Source organism: Lissotriton helveticus, chromosome 10 (genome assembly GCF_964261635.1).
Source record: "Lissotriton helveticus chromosome 10, aLisHel1.1, whole genome shotgun sequence".
In the NCBI taxonomy this organism is placed as follows: domain Eukaryota; kingdom Metazoa; phylum Chordata; class Amphibia; order Caudata; family Salamandridae; genus Lissotriton; species Lissotriton helveticus.
This window is the reverse complement of record NC_136071.1, coordinates 436,299,515-436,326,003: the sequence shown is the minus strand read 5'-3', so window position 1 is coordinate 436,326,003 and position 26,489 is coordinate 436,299,515. Positions and strand designations below refer to the sequence as shown.

General features: G+C 44.9%; 1 protein-coding gene across 4 annotated transcripts in view; it reads right to left on the bottom strand.

Annotated features, from left to right (window-relative positions):
* CFAP70 (cilia and flagella associated protein 70) overlaps positions 1 to 26,489 on the bottom strand; it is a 1,288,671-nt gene that overhangs the window by 1,089,538 nt on the left and 172,644 nt on the right. For all 4 annotated transcript variants that reach the window (XM_078662924.1, XM_078662925.1, XM_078662923.1 and 1 more), the window contains one exon: positions 17,236 to 17,334. In XM_078662924.1, the coding sequence (XP_078519050.1) occupies positions 17,236 to 17,334 (99 nt within the window). The remainder of the gene's footprint in view (positions 1 to 17,235; positions 17,335 to 26,489) is intronic.

Here is a 26,489-nt window from a genome sequence, read left to right as displayed (position 1 = left end):
ACAAAAGCCAATTCTTACACTGGGAAGGAAACAAGCTTCCGGGGACCGGTTTCTGGCATTTCAGCCATCTTCGGCCCAGCTTGCTTGAATCCTGATGGTGCAATGAGCAAGGGACTCACATCTGAGTATACCCTTCCACGCTTAGGGTGGACAAAAATATTTACAACAAGGGGTGGTGATGGACAGAGTCTCTGAATTAAGCAGAATACTCTCACCCAGTCAAGAGATCAGGGCTAGATCCAACACCGTTTTTTAGCTCATTGCACCATCCCAGTTTCAGAACCTGGCTGTATGCAAATTAGTCTGTCCCTGGCCCAGTGCATCATGGGAACAGGGCAGACCAGACTACAAAAGCCAATTCTTACACTGGGAAGGAAACAAGCTTCCGGGGACCGGTTTCTGGCATTTCAGCCGTCTTCGGCCCGGCTTGCTTGAATCCTGATGGTGCAATGAGCAAGGGACTCACATCTGAGTATACCCTTCCACGCTTAGGGTGGACAAAAATATTTACAACAAGGGGTGGTGATGGACAGAGTCTCTGAATTAAGCAAAATACTCTCACCCAGTCAAGAGATCAGGGCTAGATCCAACACCGTTTTTTAGCTCATTGTACCATCCCAGTTTCAGAACCGGGATGTATGCAAATTAGTCTGTCCCTGGCCCAGTGCATCATGGGAACAGGGCAGACCAGACTACAAAAGCCAATTCTTACACTGGGAAGGAAACAAGCTTCCGGGGACCGGTTTCTGGCATTTCAGCCGTCTTCGGCCCGGCTTGCTTGAATCCTTATGGTGCAATGAGCAAGGGACTCACATCTGAGTATACCCTTCCACGCTTAGGGTGGACAAAAATATTTACAACAAGGGGTGGTGATGGACAGAGTCTCTGAATTAAGCAGAATACTCTCACCCAGTCAAGAGATCAGGGCTAGATCCAACACCGTTTTTTAGCTCATTGCACCATCCCAGTTTCAGAACCTGGCTGTATGCAAATTAGTCTGTCCCTGGCCCAGTGCATCATGGGAACAGGGCAGACCAGACTACAAAAGCCAATTCTTACACTGGGAAGGAAACAAGCTTCCGGGGACCGGTTTCTGGCATTTCAGCCGTCTTCGGCCCGGCTTGCTTGAATCCTGATGGTGCAATGAGCAAGGGACTCACATCTGAGTATACCCTTCCACGCTTAGGGTGGATAAAAATATTTACAACAAGGGGTGGTGATGGACAGAGTCTCTGAATTAAGCAGAATACTCTCACCCAGTCAAGAGATCAGGGCTAGATCCAACACCGTTTTTTAGCTCATTGCACCATCCCAGTTTCAGAACCTGGCTGTATGCAAATTAGTCTGTCCCTGGCCCAGTGCATCATGGGAACAGGGCAGACCAGACTACAAAAGCCAATTCTTACACTGGGAAGGAAACAAGCTTCCGGGGACCGGTTTCTGGCATTTCAGCCGTCTTCGGCCCGGCTTGCTTGAATCCTGATGGTGCAATGAGCAAGGGACTCACATCTGAGTATACCCTTCCACGCTTAGGGTGGACAAAAATATTTACAACAAGGGGTGGTGATGGACAGAGTCTCTGAATTAAGCAGAATACTCTCACCCAGTCAAGAGATCAGGGCTAGATCCAACACCGTTTTTTAGCTCATTGCACCATCCCAGTTTCAGAACCTGGCTGTATGCAAATTAGTCTGTCCCTGGCCCAGTGCATCATGGGAACATGGCAGACCAGACTACAAAAGCCAATTCTTACACTGGGAAGGAAACAAGCTTCCGGGGACCGGTTTCTGGCATTTCAGCCGTCTTCGGCCCGGCTTGCTTGAATCCTGATGGTGCAATGAGCAAGGGACTCACATCTGAGTATACCCTTCCACGCTTAGGGTGGACAAAAATATTTACAACAAGGGGTGGTGATGGACAGAGTCTCTGAATTAAGCAGAATACTCTCACCCAGTCAAGAGATCAGGGCTAGATCCAACACCGTTTTTTAGCTCATTGCACCATCCCAGTTTCAGAACCTGGCTGTATGCAAATTAGTCTGTCCCTGGCCCAGTGCATCATGGGAACAGGGCAGACCAGACTACAAAAGCCAATTCTTACACTGGGAAGGAAACAAGCTTCCGGGGACCGGTTTCTGGCATTTCAGCCGTCTTCGGCCCGGCTTGCTTGAATCCTGATGGTGCAATGAGCAAGGGACTCACATCTGAGTATACCCTTCCACGCTTAGGGTGGACAAAAATATTTACAACAAGGGGTGGTGATGGACAGAGTCTCTGAATTAAGCAGAATACTCTCACCCAGTCAAGAGATCAGGGCTAGATCCAACACCGTTTTTTAGCTCATTGCACCATCCCAGTTTCAGAACCTGGCTGTATGCAAATTAGTCTGTCCCTGGCCCAGTGCATCATGGGAACAGGGCAGACCAGACTACAAAAGCCAATTCTTACACTGGGAAGGAAACAAGCTTCCGGGGACCGGTTTCTGGCATTTCAGCCGTCTTCGGCCCGGCTTGCTTGAATCCTGATGGTGCAATGAGCAAGGGACTCACATCTGAGTATACCCTTCCACGCTTAGGGTGGACAAAAATATTTACAACAAGGGGTGGTGATGGACAGAGTCTCTGAATTAAGCAGAATACTCTCACCCAGTCAAGAGATCAGGGCTAGATCCAACACCGTTTTTTAGCTCATTGCACCATCCCATTTTCAGAACCTGGCTGTATGCAAATTAGTCTGTCCCTGGCCCAGTGCATCATGGGAACAGGGCAGACCAGACTACAAAAGCCAATTCTTACACTGGGAAGGAAACAAGCTTCCGGGGACCGGTTTCTGGCATTTCAGCCGTCTTCGGCCCGGCTTGCTTGAATCCTGATGGTGCAATGAGCAAGGGACTCACATCTGAGTATACCCTTCCACGCTTAGGGTGGACAAAAATATTTACAACAAGGGGTGGTGATGGACAGAGTCTCTGAATTAAGCAGAATACTCTCACCCAGTTAAGAGATCAGGGCTAGATCCAACACCGTTTTTTAGCTCATTGCACCATCCCAGTTTCAGAACCTGGCTGTATGCAAATTAGTAGTATACCCTTCCACGCTTAGGGTGGACAAAAATATTTACAACAAGGGGTGGTGATGGACAGAGTCTCTGAATTAAGCAGAATACTCTCACCCAGTCAAGAGATCAGGTAGTATACCCTTCCACGCTTAGGGTGGACAAAAATATTTACAACAAGGGGTGGTGATGGACAGAGTCTCTGAATTAAGCAGAATACTCTCACCCAGTCATTGGATAGCAGCATGCCTTTGGTCATGATTTATTTGACATCTTAATGTCAGTCTCTTGGTAATGCATCTATGAACTGCTGTAGACAATCCTAGAGCAATCTATCATACCTCCCTAGGAGTGTAGAAGAGCTTGCTGCTTTCATAGTGGTGGTGGATGGGCCATATATAGTCCTTCCCACCAAATCCATTTTTTTGTTTTCCTTACCTGGAGGAACTTTAGAAGAAGGTGCTCAGGCGTTAAACCTGCCAGCGGCTAATACAGTAACGGAGACGTGTATAGGATACGAGCAGAGGAACAACAGATCCAGATCAGGACGTCTGCATTTGTTCTGTAGAGAAGAAGAAGCTGCCTTGACAAGGTCTATGGCAGGTTTAATGAGATATGGGACCAAAACTATTACTGGCCTTGACGCACATCACCAATGCAATGTCGAAAAAAATTACAGATGTAGAGATAGTAGTACGTGGGAGAGGGATACTTAATTTGTTGGAACCTCTGAAAACGACCTCCGGGAAGGTATTGATGTTGTCAATAGGAGATATCCTCACTGGAGGAGAGTCTGTTAGAGAAGATGACTATCGTCTAATGGACGAGGTTGTGTGGTAGGACCATGAGGGCTTCAATCGGGATGTGGAATCCGGTATCAATCAATTAATCAGGATTTATAAAGCGTGGCAAATCACCTGTGTGTGTCCCAAGGCACTGGAGTTGCTAGCGCTTCATGGAGAAAGCAGTTAAAAACTAGGCAAACGCGAGAGGAAACACTAAAAAAAACAGGGGGATGGAAAGAGAAAGCAGTAAAAAATGAGGGCCAAGCAGGAGAAAGCACTCAGAAAAATGGGGAAAAGGACAAAGAAAGCAGTTAAAAAACAAGGCAAACGCATTAGAAAGTACTCAAAAACACAGGGGAGATGAAGGAGAAAGTAGTAAAAAAAAGAGACAAAAGAAGGAGAAAGCACTCAGAAAAACAGGGAGGTAGCAGAGTGGCAGAGCAGAAAGGGAGAACTAGGCCTAGTCTACGTCTTGAAGGAGAAAGTCTGGGTGACCTGGAATGGTAATGCAATGGTGAGACCTCGAATTTGACCTAGACCTATGAGGAGGTCTCGTATGTCAGAATCGAAACATGGAACAACTTGGTGGAGGTGCCACTGAAGCAGGTAGCTATGGAGGCCAAGAAGGTGTGGATGGAAGAATTTCCAGAGCAATTACCGGTTGAGGAGGAGGCGTAGGAGCCTTCATAGGTGGCTGAGGAGGTAGAGAAGGAGGTGGCGTTGCTGGTAAAGAAGGTGAATCCATAATGATGACTGGAGAGAAGGACTTGAAGGTGAATATGCCATGGAGTACTCAGAGCTTGATATGGAAGGAAGCTTTCATGCTTTCACCCCAAAAAGTCACTTCTCCACTTATTTTATGTAGTTTAGGAATGTCTCAAAGTCAAATTACATCATGACATCAATGAACCTCTCAACATCGATAGTCTCCTTCTTCGAGATGTCATATGTGCCCTCACGACGAGCGTGTAGGTGATGTACATCTTCTCCGTATTGACATCCTCAACATCGAATGGAACATAGTTTCTCACTTTGCTTTCTCTTTTGGAGCCCCCCAGCAAGAGTCCTGAGAGAGAGTAATTTGATGGCATTAGTAGAGGGAGAAGGCTCTCCTCACCCTTCAAATATGTCTCCAGGGAAGGATTCCTGCCTTTTCCGCATTTCTTTTAGTCCACAAAGGCAACTGTTTTGACACACTCTCAGGGTGCTGCTTTGACAGCATTTTCTGGGGCCATGTGAATCTGGCAGGATACAGATATGATTGTCTGTTCTAGCCATTTTTCTGCCACAATCTGAAGAGTTTCCAAAAAGAAATGCAAAAAAGAAAAATATTTCCAGTTAGGGAAATATGTAAAAGCATTCTTAGTCCTTAGGGAATTCAATTGAACCAATTTTTAAAACATTTCTGAAGTCTTTTTGATGAAAGACAGTCTTAAAAAGGCTGAGCGCAGTATTCCAAGATCCTATCAGCAGGAGTCTGAAAAAATAACTGGGTTAACTGCCACCTATAGTGCATGATGGGAGAAGCTCCAACACCCACGAACCACGCACGCAACCTAGGATTCATCCTCGACTCCTCCCTCTCCATGTCGTAGCAGGTCAATGCCATCTCCTCCACCTGCTACAACACCCTCGGCATGCTTCGCAGGATCTACAAGTGGATCCCGACTGAAACAAGAAGAACAGTGACCCAAGCCCTCGCCAGCAGCAGGCTAGACTACGGCAACACACTCTACGCAGGAATCCCGGCCAAACACCTGCAACGACTACAACGCATTCAGAACACTTCAGCCCGACTGATCCACAACGTCCCCCGCCGCAGACACATCTCCCCCCACCTCAGAGACCTGCACTGGCTCCCCATCAACAAGAGGATCACCTTCAAACTCTTCACCCATGCATACAAAGCACTCCACAACACGGGACCAGCATCTTCTAGACCCCCGCCCGCCAGCTCAGCTCCGCTCCGTCAGCCTCGCCCTTGCCGCCATCCCGCGCATCCAACGAACGACCTCCGGCGGCAGATCCTTCTCCTTCCTCGCTGCAAAACCTGGAACACCCTCCCCACCCATCTACGGCAGACACAGGACCTGCTCACCTTCAGAAGGCTCCTCAAGACCTGGCTCTTCGAGGAGTAGCAGTAGCAGCACCCCCTCCCCCCCTCAGCACCTTGAGACCCTCACAGGGAAGTAGCGCGCTTTACAAATTCACTGATTGATTTATTGATGATGGGACACTGGTGGTCATGGTGTCCTTAAAGGGGCAGTGTTCCATTGTCATTCTAACATAGCTGCAGCCTATACAGTCAAATTGTTCTATCCTTCCCTTCATTTATTCACTTTAAAACATAACAAAAAGGGTTTGTGAATGACGTTAATAAAATGCCACTTTACCTTCTTTTGGTACCTTTAAAGGCTGTATGTAAAGTAAATTAATGGTATAGGCCATGTAGTCTGTTTTAGGCTACTAACTTAGACATTTGTGTCACATCTACTTCCTGACCGTTCCGAAGTAAGGAGATGATCAGTGCAAAATGTAACTTTGGAAAAACTCCTCTGGGGTCCCACACGTGGGCGGGACAATTCATCGCCTATGAAGGAGAAAGGGACGTTTCCAAAGTTTCTTTAAGTTCTGCAATCTTATCCAGAAAAAAGACTGAAAGGTTATCACAGATCTTTTGGACAGGAGGTATACCCTGTGAGCACATCAAGTGCTGGGATAAGTCTCTAACATTATTGAAGATTTCATGCTGCAAATTACTGGCTGCCATAATTTTAAAAGTAAAAAGGCATCACTGTGCCACTCAAATAACCATGTGATAGAGCCTGATAGCTGACCTATACACATTTTTATCTTTTTGATGATAAGTGGACCTCCACTTGCCCTCTAACAGTTTGCAACGTACTTTTTCTACTCATAGCTCCTCCGAGTACCAAAGAAAGGAGGGCTGCTCCCCATGAGAATCAGATTATTAAGGGGGGGGGGGGCAATTCCATCAAGTTATTTCATTATCCAGTTATAAAAGCTCAAGGCACCATTGGACATATCATTCTCCAAGTCAAATGTGGTGTTTATGAGAGATTCACTAAGCACATTCTGGAAGACTTTAGTTAGACAAAGGGCACAACCAAGAGTGCAGATTGTACTTGAACCCCCGACTGCCTAAAGTCAGAAAACAGCCAAAATGGACTTGGAAAATGGTCCAGCCAGGAAAGGAAACTAGAGCTGCCATCTTTGCATTTGAAATATACACACACTGAAATTGTCAAGTTACAGCTACGCCTTCCAGGCCACCATGGCTGGATCTCGATCTAATGCTCATGGAACCAGGCAACGTGGCTATGAGAGGATGGCTAAGAAGACGCACTACTGAATGCAACTTGAACCTAGCTCTACTGAACTTTCTACAAAATATTTTTTGCCCGTTTTCTGCAGCTCTTTCAGGTGCGCAGGAAATCTCTAGATGCATGGGGGCAGCAGAAAAGACTAGTGAGAACTCATCTAACATAAAAACTATGGAAAATCCAACAGTAGCCGAGTGGGGTGCACGCTACTTCTGATCGTCTGTAGAGCTTCGTGAAATCCAGAACCCGGAAGAGTGCCTTTCAGGAAACAATGAGGGGATGGACTGTGTGTAGGGCCAATGTGATATTGTGCCAAGAATCACATACTTGTTTATGGGTACAGAAGCGTATAGTATTTAATACAATTGTGTGATTAAAGTAATTTATTTCTGGCAAATATAGGTACTGGGCTGAACATTCACTTTATTGGCCTGTTGATTGACTGTTAAGCGCCAAGCTCCAAGCTCAAGCACCCCCACGCTACTTCACAGAGAGGACTATGAATACCCGCACTCGCTATCCTGGAAGTCAAGTGTGGAAGGGAGTTTGCAGTGGCCCAGTTTGCAGAGTCACAGTAGGATGGACCCGAGGACATCAGTGGCAAATGACCTCAACACCCTAAAGCCCTCTGCCTGCCCAGCAGCCCCCTGAACTTGGTTAGACAGATGATATTACCAGACATAAAATTACATTTATTGTTCAACTTATTTGAAGAGCACAAGGAGAAGCAGAGGGTTGCCATTTTTGGTTTGTTGAAATCAAAGTGCAAGGTAGGGTGTCAGTATACAGTTTACACCTTGACGTTTTGTAAAAAACGTTTGCCTAAAGATTTTATATTCAGCCAACCTTATGTGATATGACATTTGGAAAGCAGTGGAGATCTCTTATTATGCCCTTTGCAACATCCCTTAAAGCAGGGAATACACAGGGTCTGTACAAGAAATATGTTGCAAGTTAAGGCAGCCATTTCAAACAGACAGCTCAACCTGGTTAAACACAGTTTGAGGGGATGATGACAAGCCACCACTACAGCAAATGTGAATCAAATATTTGGCAATGTCGAAGCACCACAATAACTGCCAAGCCTCTATTACGATGCAATGTAAAATGGTCAAGTCACCTCGAATTTGGAGGAACTATTTTAAGCTCCCCGCGGTCTTCAGGACACCAAAGATGTTAGCTTAGCTGTAAAAACACAAGGAAGTATCCTGGCCAAAGTTAATCAGGAGATAAGTAGATGATCAGCATGTGTTTGTCGGTTTCCTTGCAAGGGGTTACTTTTAACAGAATGTAACTACATGCGTTTCTAGGATCCTTGTTTAAACAATCAATGTAAGTGACTCCTTTGTGATTTTTGCTACTCTTTGAATTGGTACTGCACTGTCCTCAGATTAATAATACTTAATATTTATCTAATCTTGCAAGCAAAGCATCGTAGCGTTGAGCCTGTATTCTGCGGCTCCCTTCTGGCAGAAGCATGGTAAGAAACAGTCTAATATATGTTTTTTCCAGGAGTCACTCTACTGAGAAAAGTACCAGGGTTTGATACTGGATTAAATCAGGGCAAGATACCACTGGTTACTACTGAGTTTGTGATTACACCTTCCTTGCTGCAGGTCTGATGCCCTTATTTCAAGACATCCGATTATTCTGATAAACACAGTAACAGCAATTACTATGTCATGGGAATTATGAGGGCTGAAAGAAGATGCTGACTTGTCTGAATCAATTATTTATGGTCACTCAGAACACCTTTGCAAAAAAAAAAACTAACATTCTCTATATTATTTAGCCAATTATCGCTAATCCAAACCTGGCCTTCTTTTGCTTTCCCCTTACTGGGCAGACTCTTTCCTGAATCTCCAGATAGCCGTTAGATGATTTCGTAATCTCAATCAACTGAATGCTCTTGGCCATATGGACGTCAGAAAAAGCACAGTTTTGAACTTACCTTTAGATGCAATATCCATATTACCCAATATGTTTTTCAGATGTTCAGCTTGGTTCTTTTTTTAAGGAACGCATCTGCACCCCTTATTAGGAACTCTGCCCTTTTCATTTAAATTAAGCTAGCTTCAATCCATCCAGATTTGAGTATCTTTGTCCAGATCTCACATAGATGAAACATCACCGGGGTATCATCTGCAGGATTATGGAAACTCATCTCAGAGAACTGCTGCAACTGACCGAGAGGCTCGACATATATGCTGAGAAGCGGGTGTATCATACATAGCCTCTGGGGGGATTGCCATAAGGTAGAGGGGGGGCTTTAGGTTTACAGACACTCACCTTACTGACACATAGGGCTTGGTCTGGCACTCAACGTTTTGTTTCGACACTCATACCACTGCCTGATGATGATTGCATCAGAGCACTAACAAAGCCAACATAATGAATCAACAATGATGACGACCCGTTGAAAGTCATCCCAAATGACCAACACATTGTTAACCTTTCAATCATAGTTGTAAACTGAGACTATGTTCTGCTTGCTATGTTCCCGTTATCCAAAAACTCCACTCAACAAACCATTTTGTGTGAATCTTTGTAAAATATCCATTCTTTTATCTCACTTGCCATTCCATTTCTCAAACATGACTTATTTCACCAGGTACAAGAAAGAGGCATGAGAAGGCATGTAAAAAGGATTGATTTTGTACAAGAAGAGTATGAGTCTTAAAAGGCATAAACAACCAATACCCGGCTCTCGGGAGAACAGCCTTGATACAAGTAGAGCCACTCTGGACTAGCACTGGCCTCTGACTTCTAAGTTGGGGAGACCTGTGCCACACAATTTTCTTAGAAGGCATCACATAATTCTGATTTGTCTTACGGATTAGTTACTTACCTGTAATCCTAGTTCTCTTCCAGGGGTATCCTCATCAAAGTCATAAGCATTAGAATATTCCCGCCCATGCGCGGGACCCCGGAAACAATATATTATATGTGCCCCACATATATATAGACATATATATATAAATATATATATATATATAAAAATAAGCAATTGCAGCCAAATAAAACAATAGAGCTGGAATATGCAGTGAAGAATTTCCACAATACAGTGTATTTTGCATTAGAAACATGAGAAACAACACCAATGCTTGTTTAGAAACTGTTTTAATGCTTAGAAAACAGTAGAAATTCTCATAACACACTGTAAGCATATACAGCTCCCAGGCTGCATTGCAAAATCCCAGTCTAAAAAGACTGAAAAGCTAACCTGTAGCTGAATGTACAAAAACTGACGCTGTGCCTTTAAGGCACCTCAGCCCCTAGCTTCCCATCATGCCTCAGGGGTTACAGTTAGGTCAGTTGTTCTTTTCGGAGACTGAAAACCAAACCATGGTAATAACAGGTTAAAAACCATCTCCTATGTAATAAACAAAGACCTTTGCCCGGGGAGGCGGGAGGGTTGCTTATGACTTTGATGAGGATACCCCTGGAAGAGAACTAGGATTACAGGTAAGTAACTAATCCTTCTCTTCCAGGGGATCCTCATCAATAGTCATAAGCATTAGAATAGAGTAGCGAGCCTCACCTCATCCCTGCGGGCAAAGGAATCAACAGATAACAATCATATCCGTGGGCCCAAAAATAGGCCTTATTTTACCCAAATAGGTTTCTCAAGGAGGCTTGCCCTACTTGAGAATCCGCTCTGGAATCAGACTCTAGGCAATAATGCCTTGTAAAGGTATGGACTGATTTCCATGTCGCAGCCTTGCATATTTCTGACATAGGAATGTCATGCAAAAAAGCTATTGTGGCTGCTTTCCCTCTAGTGGAATGAGCTTTGGGTGATTGCAACAAAGGTTTGCCAGCCAGCTGGTATGCTAGTTTGATACAAGAGACAATCCATCTGGAGATGGATCTTTTGGCTGCTGCAAACCCGGTCCTCATAGCACCATAATTGACAAAGAGTTGGTCTGTCTTTCTGGTGTCCTTAGTTTTTTCTAGGTAAAACTTTAGCACCCGTTTAAGATCTAACGAGTGCAACGACCTCTCAGCTGGGGTCGATGGGTTAGGAAAGAACGAAGGAAGGGTAATCGTTTGATTTATATGAAAATCCGATACCACCTTTGGAAGAAAAGATGGGTGAGCCCTCATTACTACTCTGTTGTGGTGAAACACAGTGTAAGGTTCCTTGGTGCAGAGTGCTTGTATCTCGCTAACCCTGCGCGCAGAGGTTATTGCCACCAAGAAGGCCGCCTTCCAAGTGATATGCTGCAAGGAGGCCTTGTGTATAGGCTCAAACGGTGTAGACATCAGCCTGGAGAGAACCAGGTTCAACTCCCAGGGAGGAGAAGGATTCCTCACAGGGGGATAGACCTTCTTTAATCCCTGAAGGAAATCTTTCACCACTGGGACTTGAAAAAACGATGTTTGTGCAGGTGATTTTCTGTACGCTACTATGGCGGATAGATGAACCCTAATAGAAGCGTATTTCAACCCTGATGTCGCTAAGTATAGGAGGTATGGAAGAACTACCTCTTCTTGTCCTTTGGTGGGATCAAAGCCATGGTCCTTACACCAAATGAAAAAACGTTTCCACTTGAACGCATAAGACGCCCTTGTGGAAGGTCTCTTTGCCTCTCTTAAAATATTCATACATTCCGGAGGCAGATTTAAGTGTCCATATTGCAAGACCTCAGGAGCCATGCAGTCAGGTTCAGCGACGGGAGGTTGGGATGCAGGATCCTCCCGTTCATCTTGCTCAGCAGGTCTGGCCTGCACGGAAGACGTCTGTGTGGACACAGCGACAGATGTAACAGGTCTGGATACCACCATTGTCGCGGCCAATCCGGAGCAATTAGGATCATGTCCATGCTCAATCTGATGAGCTTGGCCACCACCTTCGGAATCAGTGCCAGAGGAGGAAAAGCATAAGCGAACATTCCTGTCCACTCCAGCAGGAGAGCGTTCCCTTGCGTCCCTGGCCGGTGGAACCTGGACGCGAAGGCGTGGCATTTGGCGTTTTCGTCGTCTGCAAATAAGTCTATGTCTGGACGACCCCAGCAACGGAAGAGTTCTTCGACTACTTCGTCGTGTAGCACCCAGTCTGGCTGATCTTCGAAGTGCCTGCTGAGTGCGTCCGCTTTTGTGTTTAGCTCGCCTGGAAGGTGCACTGCCACAACCGACAGTCCCCGAGCCAGAAGCCAGTGCCAGATTGTCTGGGCCTCCAGAGACAGAGGGCGAGATCGAGTCCCTCCCTGCTTGTTCAGATAGAACATAGTTGTAGTGTTGTCCGTCTGAACCAGGATTTTGTCCGTTGATATTGCTGGAAAGAACGCTTTGAGCGCCAGATGAACTGCTCGAAGCTCCAGCATGTTGATGTGGTATGTCTGAAGGTTGGTCGACCAGCGACCCTGAATCTGAAGATGACCCATGTGAGCACCCCAGCCTTCTAGAGATGCGTCCGTTACCACAGACAGCGAAGGAAGAGGTTGCTGAAAAGGGACTCCCTGCAGGACATTCCGAGGGCGAGTCCACCACTTTATTGAGGTCAGTGCTGATTGAGACAGGATGATTCGGTCCTCCCAATCTCCCGTCGCTTGGTCCCACTGATCCTCCACAGACTCTTGTAGAGGCCGCATCCTCAACCTGGCGTTCGGTATTAGGAAGATGCAGGACGCCATGGAGCCCAAAAGAGACGCTACTTCTCGCACCTTTGGACGAGGAAACTGAAGTAACTTTTTGCATTTTTGCCCCATGGAAGACAGTCTCTCCTGCGAAGGAAACGCTCTTCCTAACTTTGTGTCTAGAACTGCACCCAGATAGTGGATAGTTTGCGTGGGCTGCAGGACTGATTTTTCTGTGTTCACGTGGAGGCCGAGCCTGTGTAGTTGTTGGAGACACAGGTGAAAGTCTTTGGTGGCTTGACGAGGGGACGGACTCTTCAGGAGCCAGTCGTCTAGATATGGGTACACAAAGAGACCTTTTTTGTGTAGACACGCCGCTACCACTGCCATGCACTTGGTGAAGACCCTTGGTGCGGATTTGAGTCCGAAAGGAAGCACTTTGAACTGGTAATGCTTGGACCCTACCAGGAACCTCAAGTACTTTCGATGACCTGGTGTAATAGGAATGTGGAAGTACGCGTCTTGTAAATCCACCGAACACATCCAATCTCCGATCTGTAGATGAGGACATATTTGGTGGAGTGCCAACATGCGAAACTTCTCTTTGACCACCACTTTGTTGAGGAGTCGAAGATCCAAAATTGGTCTGAATTTGCCTTCTTGGTCCTTTTTGGGGACAAGGAAATATCTTGAGTACACTCCTTTCCCCCTTTGGGATAGGGGTACCTCTTCGATCGCGTTTTTCTTTAAGAGGGCGCTCACTTCCTTTTTGAGGAGCTCTAGTTGGTACGAGCGAGACTTTTTTGGACGAGCCGGTTGTGGTTTCTTCCTGAAACGTAGCGCATATCCATTGCGCAGTATATTCAGCACCCACCGATCTTTCGTGATGCTGACCCACTCTGCCAGATGTTGTGCAGCACTTCCTCCCACTGGAGTGGGTAACGGCGTCAGAGGAAGCCACTGCTCAGGCCTTGCCTCCTCTAGGTGTGGTAGAGGACTGATGATGTCCGCCTCTACCTCTGCTTGACCTTCCTCCTCTGTATTGTGGCTTTCCTTGCGGCTTGTTTTGAGACCATTGAGGGGTTTGAACCCTCTGTTGGCCTCCCCGGTTCTTGTTGGTCTTGAAGCGTCGTTTGAACGGTGCTTTCTGTTTTTCCAGACCTACTGCCTTTACTGTGTCTAACTCAGTCTTCATACGGGCCATTTCCTGATCGGCATGCTCCCCGAAGAGTGAAGATCCGGAAAAAGGCAGATTGAGGATGCGCTGCTGGGCATCTGGTTTGAGCCCAGTTAAACGCAGCCAAGAGGATCTCCTCGCACATATCCCATGTGAGTAGTTATGTCCAGCTAGAAGGGCGTTATCTGCTGATGAACTAATCATTTGGTTTGCCACCAAACAGCCCTCCGTCACGGTCTCCTCAAAGTCCTTCTGGTCCTCCTTGGGCAATTTCCCTTTGAATCGTTCCATGGAGTCCCATAGGGCTCTATCGTACCTTCCCAGAAGGGCTGATGCACTAGAGACTTTCAGGGATGAAGCTGCTGTGCTGCATACCTTGCGTCCCCAAGAATCTTGCGTCTTGCTGTCTTTGTCAGGAGGAACTGATGAAGAAGGAGCGACTGTGTGATTCTTTCTAGCTGAGGCTACAATAACTGAGTCCGCCGCAGGCTCACCTTTAACAAAGATAGGATCTGAGTCAGCCGGCCTATATTTTTTCTGGATACGTGCCAGTACTGCCCTGATCGTTGCTGGCGTGAGGAAAACCTCTTTGATTGGGTCCATTATTCCTGGAACTAATGGGAGCAACGGCCGTGTATATGATTTGTGATGAAGAGTCTCAAAAATCACAGTAGTGGACACCTCTGGAGTGGTCATTTCTATATTCAGCTTGTGAGCACCCCTTTGCAAAACGTCCAGATACGTGTTGACGTCGTCAAGAGGGGAAGCTCTTGAGCGAGGGCTGTCTGCCAGCGTCGGAGAATAGTCCCCTTTAGAAGATCTAGGCGAAGATGGAGGGGAGGATGATGGAGTTCTTCTTCTCCTGTGGTGAAAATGCTCCTTCCTCACCGGTGATCTCCTAGGTCGTTCCTCCCTTCGAGGAGAACGTGATACCCTCTGATGTACTGGAGATCTCGATCTTAAATCCTTTCTCGGTGTTCGAGATTTGGGTTGCTCCCTCCTTGGCGATCGGGAGACCCTAGGGGCATGCGACCTGTCCGCTCTTCTCTCTCGTGAGCGTGAACGGTGAATGGCAGGACTCTGTCCATCTGCCTCTTCTGCTTGCTGAAGAGGAGACCCGTGGACTGGACTCAAGTACCTTTGAAGTCTCTCTGGTGCCTTAGAATCCTTCCACTTACTCAAAGGAGCATACCATCTTGGCGAGAGTCTTATATGTGAAGTGTAACCCCGCTGGGGATTCTTCTGAACCGGACTCCTACTCCTAGAAGATGACCCCGTTGAACCCGAGGCACTTGAGGAGGAATGGAGTGAAGCAGATTGTGTCACTAGGACTGTCGAAGGCACCGAAGGAGATCTCCGTCTCACCGGTGTTGGAGGACGTCTCAAAAGCCTTTCCCTCGACGTCGAACGCCTCTGTGGCGTCGACGGGGTGATAACCTTCGGCGTTGAATGCTTTGACGATGATCTGCGGTCCCTCGACGTCGATCGGCGATGATGCACCGACGACGGAGTCTTCTCCCTCGACGCCGAATGGCGTTGTCCTGCCGTCGACGGAGGTCTCGACGTCGAACGGCATAGCCCTGCCGTCGACGGAGCTCTCGACGTCGGCCGACGTTGATCTGTCGGCGACGGAGATGTCATCGACCTGGCATGTGGCGACGGCGGAGGATCGGACATCCTCGACGACGAGCGCCGACGTGCCTTCGATGATCCCTTCCTCGACGACGATCGTCCGAGGGGGCTCTTGCTCCTCGACGCCGAGCGCCTCCGTGGAGACGTCGGCGGAGGTGTCACACTCTTCGAAGCCTGTCGACGTCGAGACGACGGCGAGTGTGATCTGTCTCTCGACGCCGACCGTCGCCTGGTTGACGGCGGCGGAGTTGACTTATGTCTTGACGTCGAACCTCTCGTCGACGGCGATCTCGTGGCTTCTCTCGACGCCGATCGTCGCCTAGTTGACGACGGCGGAGCTTTCTTCGACGACGGTGAACCTTTTTTCGACGACGATTTCCTCATCGACGCCGATCTCGACGTCGACGGAGCTTTTTCTCTCGAACTGTCCATCAGATGTCGTTTTTTCAGCGCCGAGCCCGGTGCTGAGGTTGATGGACGCTCTGACTTGCCTTTGGAGGGAGTTCTGGGTCTCTTTGAACTCTTCCTCTCTGCAGATCTTCCTCTCATGGATCTCTGGGCCAGACCATAGAGCCTGTTCCTCTCTCTGTCTTTAAGAGTTCTGTCAGACAGGTTTTTACAATAAGAACAGTCTTTAGGATCATGATCCTCTGGCAAGCATAAAATACAGACCTCATGAGAGTCCGTTTTTGCCTTCTTGTGGCCACAAGAAGGGCAATCATCAAATAATGAGGGCATCCTGAAAGGAAAACCTCACAAAAAATTGACTGCTAAGCAGTTATTTACTTGACTCTGATGTGAAAAGTCAAAGTAAATCAAAAAATTGTTCTTTTGAAGATTTTCTGACTGAAAAAGGCAGAAAAATGTGGAGCTGAGTATCCAGGGTCCTTCCTGAAGGAGCCGGAAAGAACAACTGACCTAACTGTAACCCCTGAGGCATGATGGGAAGCTAGGGGCTGAGGTGCCTTAAAGGCACAGCGTCAGTTTTGGTACATTCAGCTACAGGTTAGCTTTTCAGTCTTTTTAGACTGGGATTTTGCAATGCAGCTTGGGAGCTGTATATGCTTACAGTGTGTTATGAGAATTTCTACTGTTTTCTAAGCATTAAAACAGTTTCTAAACAAGCATTGGTGTTGTTTCTCATGTTTCTAATGCAAAATACACTGTATTGTGGAAATTCTTCACTGCATATTCCAGCTCTATTGTTTTATTTGGCTGCAATTGCTTATTTTTATATATATATATATATTTATATATATATGTCTATATATATGTGGGGCACATATAATATATTGTTTCCGGGGTCCCGCGCATGGGCGGGAATATTCTAATGCTTATGACTATTGATGAGGATCCCCTGGAAGAGAACTCTCTTTTTTAAGCAAGGGAGGAGGTGGAGGCACTGGGACACTGTAGACAAGAGACACTGTAGGAAGAGGGGGAAGTAGAGGCAGGCAAAATAAAGGAAGGTCTGTGGAGGTACAGTGAGATATTATGGAACAGTAAACAGGATAACAATAAACAGGAGTTAGAGGTTAAACAAGGCTATTTGTGGAATATATATCATAGAGCCCCTTGCGGGTATTTGCGGAAGAAAAATAGAGGCCTTTGAAAAGGCTTGTAATGTAGGCTTCGTGGAGATATGGTTGAAATTAGAACACTCACCCTGGAGCAGAGGGAGCAGGCCCATTGTTGCTTGTGCCAGAACCAACGTTTTCTCCTCCTTATGTTTTTTTTCTTTTGGCAACACTTCAATAACAGTCACTGATGGCACAAAAACAGAACAAGACACACATGGTTAACTGAAGTAAGGGCATTGTATCATATTTAGATTCACAAGGTACACCTCTGGACCAAAAACTGCAGCAACTGAAGGCAAATTAATTACATCCCATATTGACACCTGCAAGGATGGCGGCGTAAACCAAGTAGACCATTCTGTAATGCATTTCATTTCATCAACACACACAGATCAATGCTCCCCTCCTGCAATCACCAATGACACAGTTCATCTCTGGGCCTTTGCCTAATTGGGAGAGCTGACCACATGTCGCCACACCGTGACCCAAGGCCAGTGCTAAATCTTTACTCCCTTCAAAATACAGTTTCAACAGTTCTTCTCCACCCTAGGATCGTCAGTAAACTCAGGCATGATTAGGGCATTCCTTCACTGGAGTGGTTTCCCAGAACAAATCAAATATATTTTAAGGGCCCATTCGCTTTAGTAGGCTCCTCCTATTTTCAGTTCATGTGAAATGAGAAGAAGGCCCACCAGCAGCCACCTCTCTTTGCTTGTGGAAGCCTATGTGCCTGAGTGCGCACATGAAACAGTGAAGAAGATTCCGTTGAAATTACAGATCAGATCTAAGACCGAGAACCATTATTTTATGTAAGAAACATATTCTTCTAGAGAACAGAATCATCAGCACAGTCAACAGCTTTACAATAAGCTAGCCAGCATAGTCATCACAACAGCCAGAAAAAAAGCTGCACTTAATTGACTCAGACTAGAGATCTATGGTTATTCTGAAGATTATGGAATGCAAACCAGGCCTCAGAGGGCATCTGTATCCTATATATGAAAGTAAGGGTGGACGTAACTCGCGTAATTCCGTGTAGCGTTAATCATGCAGACATACCTATGAATGAAGGAAGGTTACGTGGGGTTAAGAGAGAAGAGTAAATCTGCGTTTTGCGCTATTTCTTATCGCACAAATGCCCCCTCGAGTCCAAAATGGACAGAAAAGTGCATTTTTGCACTATGAAACAGCGCTAAATGCAGCACAACATGATTAGCAAGCAACCACTTGCACTCAATAAATGTGATCTTGGGGTAAGATTTTTCCCAATATACTCCCGGCATTTAGTGCTATTTGCTTAGCGCAAAATGCATCCGATAGCGCTACATGCAGCAGAGCACGATTAGCTAAATGTGCTCCCGCTGTAGGATTCCCCCGCCCCTTGCACTTTATTTTTTAGCTGGACTGGAATCATACATAATGAGGCTTGATGGCTAATCAGCTCAATCAAAACAATCAGTAATTTGGCCATGAATTCATGATGCAGGATTATTTAGGTCCATGTACTTATAATTACTGTATGTGCACTTTACTTCTCCGTCCCAAAGATTACTATTTATTGCACCTGCCCCTTATTTTTAGCTGGGCAGGAATCATACATAAAGGTAATTGAAAACTGGTTACTCAATCAGGTATTTGGTTATGAAATAATGATAAAGGGTTGTAATGGTCAATGTGTTTACGATTATTGTACGTGTATTTTAACTTTTCTTTGAACAAGGCCTAAATGTGTTTACCTTTATTATGTGGCAATGTTATCTAATGAATAATTTGTAGTTTTGTTTGTAATGATTTTAATGAATCAAACAAATAAACGAATAATAATGCTATGGTGATCAGAAGAAAAATGTGAATGACACAACAGATCCTGGTGTAGTTCTTTGTGTAGTTCTTTGAGGTTTTCAGCCAAAGGGACTCCTTGATGCATGTAGGACTACATGCGCGCCTTGTCACAGGAGGACCTATTTAGCAATGCTTTTGATTTGTATATTTTTGACAGACAATAACACCAAATAGGTAAAAAGCATATTTATGACCATGCAGTGTTTGAAGTCACTTTGCGATAATTATATTATTTGATCAGGAGTGGAATCAGGGAGTGAGTTCCTTGGTCCTGAAGAAAAGCCACTGGGAATGACTTGAAACATGTAGACCTGTAGAAAGAAGGGTCATCACCTACATACTTCCTACTTCTCTTCCCCCCTTTTTTAACCATACGGTCTGGAGGACGGAATAAAGTACTTCTCCCCTACCAGGCAGGTATATTTATATTGCACTTAAAACAAATCCTCCTACTCCTATCACCATCTAGAGGATACCACTCACATTTTGCAGGTTGTAGCCACGTTCTGTAGTGGAACGGAGGAACCCTATGATGAAACATGCCACCAAGGGGCAACCCTAGTGGGTGAGGGTTATCTAAAAAATCCCTGCGCTTTCTCTCACCCTGCAGGAGGATTAGCATGCACTATCCCTTTAGATACAACAGACCGATAGACTGAAGAGGGCTGGCTCGAAACACACACAAATATATATATCTCAATGCAATACCCTTTCAGGGTTCGAGCGTTGCATAAATTATGCAAAAAAGAAGTGGAGAACCCTGGGTAGTTCCCATGTTTAGGTGGAGAGCAGCTCCTGTACAGAGCAGCGGCACTCTGAATCTGCTCACCTCAAGTGTCTGTTTGAGCATAGGATTAGCACACTGTCGTCCATGTCGAGCAAGAAAGGGACAAAGTATTTTGCCATTTATACATGCAAGGTCTTTATGTACAGGATTAAAACAGTGCCATCCACACCAAGCTGTAAAATGACAAAAGCCTTTTATCACTCCTGGCACGGTATTACAGCTTTGGATTGGTAGTTCTTCAGAGAGATTTAGCTTTGTCCATACACAAGAGAGCACCCAGTACACATCAAACCAATACCATTTTCGGGTTAGAGTGCCACATACATTATGCACAAAAAAAGAAGCAAAGAACTCTAGGCAGTTGCCAAGTTTAGGTGGAAAGCAGCTCCTGTATAGAGCATCCTACATCACCAGGGAGACTCTGAATCTGCTTACCTCAAATGTCTGTACTTATCACTCACAATTACACTTATGCACCACCTTTCAATTAATATCTTGCATATTTCCACACACAATCTTGTCACCTCACTCACCACACTACATTAACTGTAACTCACCACTCTACCATGCACAGTGTTCTGGCTAATAATATAATTTGTCATGTCATAAGTGTTTTTCTTTAATGCAATCATTTCACATGCTATAACTCATGGAATATCCAAGGGTATAGGGAGTGCATGGAGAAGTTGCATGTTATAGTTAATGTAGTGTAGGGATGAGGTGACAAGAGTGTGCACGTACGTGTGCAACTGATATTAATCGAAAGGTGTTCATTAAGTATAAATGTGAGTGATAAGTATGACTTACAGTAATATGAAAGCAGTGCATGAATGATAATTTCAAGAGTTAAGTCTAAGTTACGTATTTACTGTAGTTGTATTGTTTAACGTGTATTTGGCACAAATATAATAGAAATAAGTGTGCAAGTCACTTATTAATTTAACTTATTTATTTATTAAACCTAAGAGATAACTATAACTGTAGAATTTCTAATGTTTGTGGAGTGGAGCTTAATTTGGGTTTGTATATCAAACCAAAATCAAGTTTTCTTAACTATAACTGATGTGTAACCTTTGTTTTTTGTGAAAAATAAATATATATATAAATATATTAGTATATAAATATATATATATTAAATTCAGTGAAAAGCCCACAGGTTTTAGGGACGTTATAGTTAGGCTGACATTTCACTAGTACAAAACCAGAGCTATTCGGCCGTTATAGTTAGTTGAGCTGAATATCGCTCACGCACGCGCAATGCACTGCTCATGATATCACATATTACATCACTCATGACATGGTCAGTGATATCAATCATGACATGACTTATAAGTGAATTAAATTGACAATTGGGTGTAAGCCAATGTTATCATGTTTTAAGGAGTGAGTACATGCCCTTTAGCACTCGTTAGCAGTGGTAAAGTGCACAGAGTCCAAAGCCCAACAAAAACAAGATCAGCAAAAATTGAGAAGTAAGACTAAAGTGTTTGGGTGAAGGCTACCCTAATGCTGACAGATCTAACAAAAGGCCACCCCGCTGAAAGTTGGGAGAACTACCCAACCTCATTTCAGTTTTCATCACGGAGGCAGAAGAACCTGGAGAGACCATCAGCATGGGAATGGCCTGACCTAGGAAGGTGTTCCATCATAAAGCCCATTCCTGTAGAGAAATGGATAACATCAATAGCTTGGAATTTCCACTCCTCATTTGCATGAGCCATCAGAGAGGCCTGTGGTCTATTGGAACTCAGAAGGGAGCCCTAAACAGGTATGGCCTCAGCTTCTTCAGTGCCCAGACCACAGTAAAGGCCTACCACTCAATAGCAATCTACTTCTGTTCCCGGGGAAGTAACCTCCTACTAATGAAGGCTACAGGTTTGTCTAGGCCGCCCTCATTTAACTGTGCTAAGACAGCCACTATGCCATGCTCTGGAGCGTCTCTCTGAAAAATTATTTTCCTGGAGAAGTCAGACGCCTTGAGTACAGATGCTGTACACATGGCCTCCTTAAGAGTGTCAAAGACTTTCTGACAGACCTCTGTCCAGATCACCTTTTTTGGCTGCTTCTTGGAAGCCAACTCAGTTAAGGGGGCAACAATGGTGCCATATCCCTTATCAAGCCTCCTGTAAATCAAATCAAATCAAATCAAAGATAGCTTTATTCGATTTTACATTAAAATCATAAAAGCAGATAAAAAGGTTACATACAATAAAATGATGACAATTGATTTAAAAGAAGCTGTATACAATGCATAATTCATGAGTATCAAATATCAAAACGCCCCTTACACCAGGGTGCAGAGATAGATCAGCAGTTAAGTAAGTTTCAATCAAACCATAGTCAATCTGCATCTAATAACATATTTCAGGTACCTGGACACAGCAATAATAGTTGTTTCATCGGCTAGGGTCATTAATTTAAATAACGCAGGTCTGCTTTGTCTTAAGTTCCAAGTTTTAAGGAGAGGTAGTAAATATATTTTCCGCCCCCACTCATAAAATTTGCAAAATAAAACAAAATGAATGGTTGATTGAGTGGAATGATCGTCACACGAACAAGTTGGTAGTTGTGATGACCAGTCATTTTGGACAGGAAAAGTTAACATCCTACAGAAACTTCCAGTTCTCAAACGTGCTAGAAGCATTCTGCTATAGCTAGTCTGATCAGGTGATAAATAAAGTGGTAGCCCAGTCTTTTGCAACAGGAAATGATGATGAATGACAGAGGCCTTCTTGCTCTCGAGGTACTAACGTTGATCTTCCAGATGGGCCAGGCAAAGTTCTTTCAATGCCCGTCTGGAGATCGAAGACAGTGTCTCAGGGGAATCATAAAATTCAGGATGCCCGATACTTGTAGAAAATTCCCAGACATAAGACAACCATTGGATCTTATTGGAACCTTCAAGTTTAGTACAGTCAGCAACAATCGCCCTGTTAAAGACAGTTTCTACTGTAGTCCAGATCTTATGCCACAACAACATAAGACTGATTTTGATTAGATCAGAAATAAAGGACAACGCTAATTCTTTGTGGCAGACGTAAGTGGAGGTGGAGCGGGGAACAGCGAGCAGATAGCAGAGAAAACCATTTTCTTTTGTTGGGATTTCATGGCAATCTGCAACCCCCCAGATGCCAGCTCCATATATAGCCGTCGAAACACATTTCGCTTTATATATATCAATCAAAGTGCGCACTCGCCTGTCCCCCAACTTATTTGCGAATTGCTTTAGAGCACCTAGTGCCCGTGAGAAGGCTACATTTCTTGTCATAGTTGCTGATCTCCAGGTACCCTTCTTATTTAAAACAATTCCTAAATAGGAAAAAGTGTCAGTTAAGCATATCTTAGATTTACCTAAATTAATATTACAAGTAGTATTTGCCCTTTTCGCAGAACACATAGTAAAGGTCTTTCCTATATTAATCCTAAGGCCCCTATCACCCACGTATGTCGCGAAGCTGGTTAAGGCCTTTTGAAGGCCAATTTGTATTCGGGCCATAATGACCACGTCGTCGGCATACAGGAAGATAGGGACACTTTCACCTTCAATTTGTGGGTAGACCGCCTTTAATTTTGATAAATGGTCTGCCACCCCATTTATGTATAAATTAAAGAGAAAAGGAGCTAGGGTGCATCCCTGGCACACCCCTTTCTCAATTGGGAATTTGGATGTACATTCTCCCAGTTTTCCAAAACGGACCTTCGCCCCTACTCCTCTATAAATCTCTTTTAAGAAATTAAGAATATTAAGGTCAATACCAAGATCTGACAGGGTAGCCCACAGGATATCGTGGTTCAAGCAGTCGAAGGCCGAGCTGAGATCTACAAAGGTCATAAATAAATTGCCCCTCTTTGCTGCCGAATATTTGCCTATTACTAAGGCCAGATTTAGGCCTTGTTCGACAGTGCCAAGGCCTGACCTAAAGCCGTACTGAAATTTAGAAAGGACGGCATTCTTCTCTGCCCATAATTGAAGACGATTTAAAAGAACTCTACCCGCTACCTTCATTAGCGAATCAAGAAGAGAGATAGGCCTATAGCATTTGGGATCGTTTCTATCCCCCTTCTTGAATATGGGGACAACAATAGCTTCCTGCCAAGTAGTTGGAAAACCTTTGATGTTACAACTGTTTAAAACATTGGTCAGAAGTGGTGCCCACAGGGCGACGTTATCCTTATAGATGTCAATTGGGATGCCGTATGGTCCCAGGGCTTTACTGTTGGAACTCTCTGCAAATGCTATTTCTACTTCGTCTAAAGAGAAAACTACATTAAGGGGGAATAAATCTGATACATCAGATTCTATGGGGATCATACCTTCCCTCGCTGAGGTTGTTAATCCAATACAAGTCTCTTGTTTATATAAATCGGTAAAATAATTTACCCAGAGGGTTTCTTCAATAACAATCTCTATCTGGTCAGCATTTCTCTCCACGAAAAAAGGAGCATTAACTGCATTCCAAAATGCAGTAGTGTCTTAAAGTACACTCGCTTTGGTTAGAGCTTCCCATGCAGACTGCTTCAATTCCTTCCTCCGTTTTTTTAGAGCATCCTTATAGGAAGCTCTGGCTACTCTAATATCCAGCTGGTTTCTCTGGGCTTTTTTTAAGGTCTGAATCAAATGACAGTGGGCTTTGGAACACTCATGATTGAACCATCCCTCTGCTCTGCTCTGGCCCCCCTTTCGTGCTGAACCAGTTAGTTTATTACTAATGTGGACTTGAATCTTTTGAAATGCTGCAATGACCTTAGTGGGGTTAGGATTCTCTTCTAAACAAGTCATAAAATCATTTATCTGTTCCGCTACCAAATTCTCTAGGAAGCTATTTGGGTTTACCTTGCACCATTTAATTGCATATCCATTGGTTCTGGCCAGAGAAATCCTATGTAAATAGATGTTTTCCGCTACATTGGTGGCTTTACTACCTCTCTGCCCTATTTCATAGCTAGAACCAATTGGATAATGGTCGCTAAGTGCGATGTGCTCTAGAGTAAACGAGAGTACACTGCGGTGATAATTATTAGAGACCAATGTGAAATCTATGATTGTCCGGGACCCCCGCCCACAAAAAGTAGGTTCAAATTTATTAGAAGGAACGCAGAGTTCGTTTGCAAAGCCCAGGTCCCAGTCAAATAATAGATGGTTTAAAAGGTTTCCGAGTGCAGAGTGCTCAAAATGGGTGCAAGGGTCACCCATAAGGTTCACCATGCCACATATCTCCGTATAGCTATACATACATAGATGGCAATTGAAGTCCCCCGTCAGGATAATAAGATGTTCTTTCTGGTCAGATCCGAGTCCCCTGCGGATAGCATCATTTAATTCCTCTAGGGCCCTTTGGGATGTTATTGTAAAAACTAATCAGGAGGATAGGGTGGTTTTCACCTGACCTTAACGTGATAAGTTGATAATATTGGACTCCCCCGGTGGGTAAGCAATTACTGGTTATACTGCTTTTATTGGATATATAGGTACAAAGCCCCCCGGAACACCTCCCTCTAGTGTTAGGTTGAGCTGCAAGGAAGTATGTACGAAACCCCATTATATGTAGCTCAGTCGTCTCCCAGCATTCCTGCAGGCAGATCACGTCATATTTGTCAATGAGTTCCACAAAAATTGGATCCCTTAATTTATTTGAAAGGCCCGCTATGTTCCAAGATAGTAACTCCAACTTGACCTTTTGAGCACATCGTGATGGTCCTGTGTCTCGTATGGTGTGATTCGGAACGTATACTAGATTTGATGAGGGGGCCAAGCTTGCCACCTCGTCCCTTGGGATCTCAACAGGAGGTATACTTTGTGATGAGCTATCTTTGCTAGGCAGCTCAAGGGAGGCGTTATGTTCTGAGTGTAGCCAGGGTTTTTCACTTGCTATGGGGCGAGGAGGGTTGGGAGGCTACTGATTATTCTACGACCTTGCCCTCGGAGACCGGAGACAGTCAGTCAACCATGTCCAAACACTCATATCTGTTGGTTGTCAGAATGCCTCTCCAGGGTTCTCTAAAGGCTCGCGTCCTATTGTAACCATAGTTACCACTCCAGTCCCCCCAATCACCCCCCCAATTTCGTCTGCCTACTCTGCGCCAGTTTCCCTCATAGGCATCATAGTCAGAACCAGGACGCCAAGTGGGGGGATAGAAGAAAGAGAGACGTTTAGTCTCGATCCCTTAATTTCCTCCATGCAAGTTCCAGGAACATATATATTCTACCATATACGGATCCTCACAATACAGTCGCCCTGGGTTGTTTTCATTTCCTTCCCTATCCAACGTACCCTACGGACCGTTAGAATCCTACTAGAATGATTTGGTGGTGGCGGTCTGTTGGTGTTCAACCAGTGGGTGACCTTATTTTTCAAGGACCAGTTCGATTCTTCCTTATAGTCTACTAGCTCAGGGACCCCTGTCATCACTACCACGTAAGGGGCTGACTCAGGTGGTAAATCTACAATAGGTTTGCCAAACCCTCCTCCCCCAAACCGTGCTTTGGTTGGAGGTGGGGGCAAAGCCCCATTTGACTTCACTTCCTGAAGAGGGTAATTAGTAGTATTCTTATAGTTAGTTCCCTTGTTGTTTTCTATAATTACAGAAGTCTTTGGTCTTGTCTGTGATTCAGTGGTAGATGTAGTTTTAGTGTTAACAGGGGTCCCCTCCACATTTTTACTTAATTGCTAAGGGGGTACGTTTGCTTTAGCGACCGTTCTTTTAGGTAC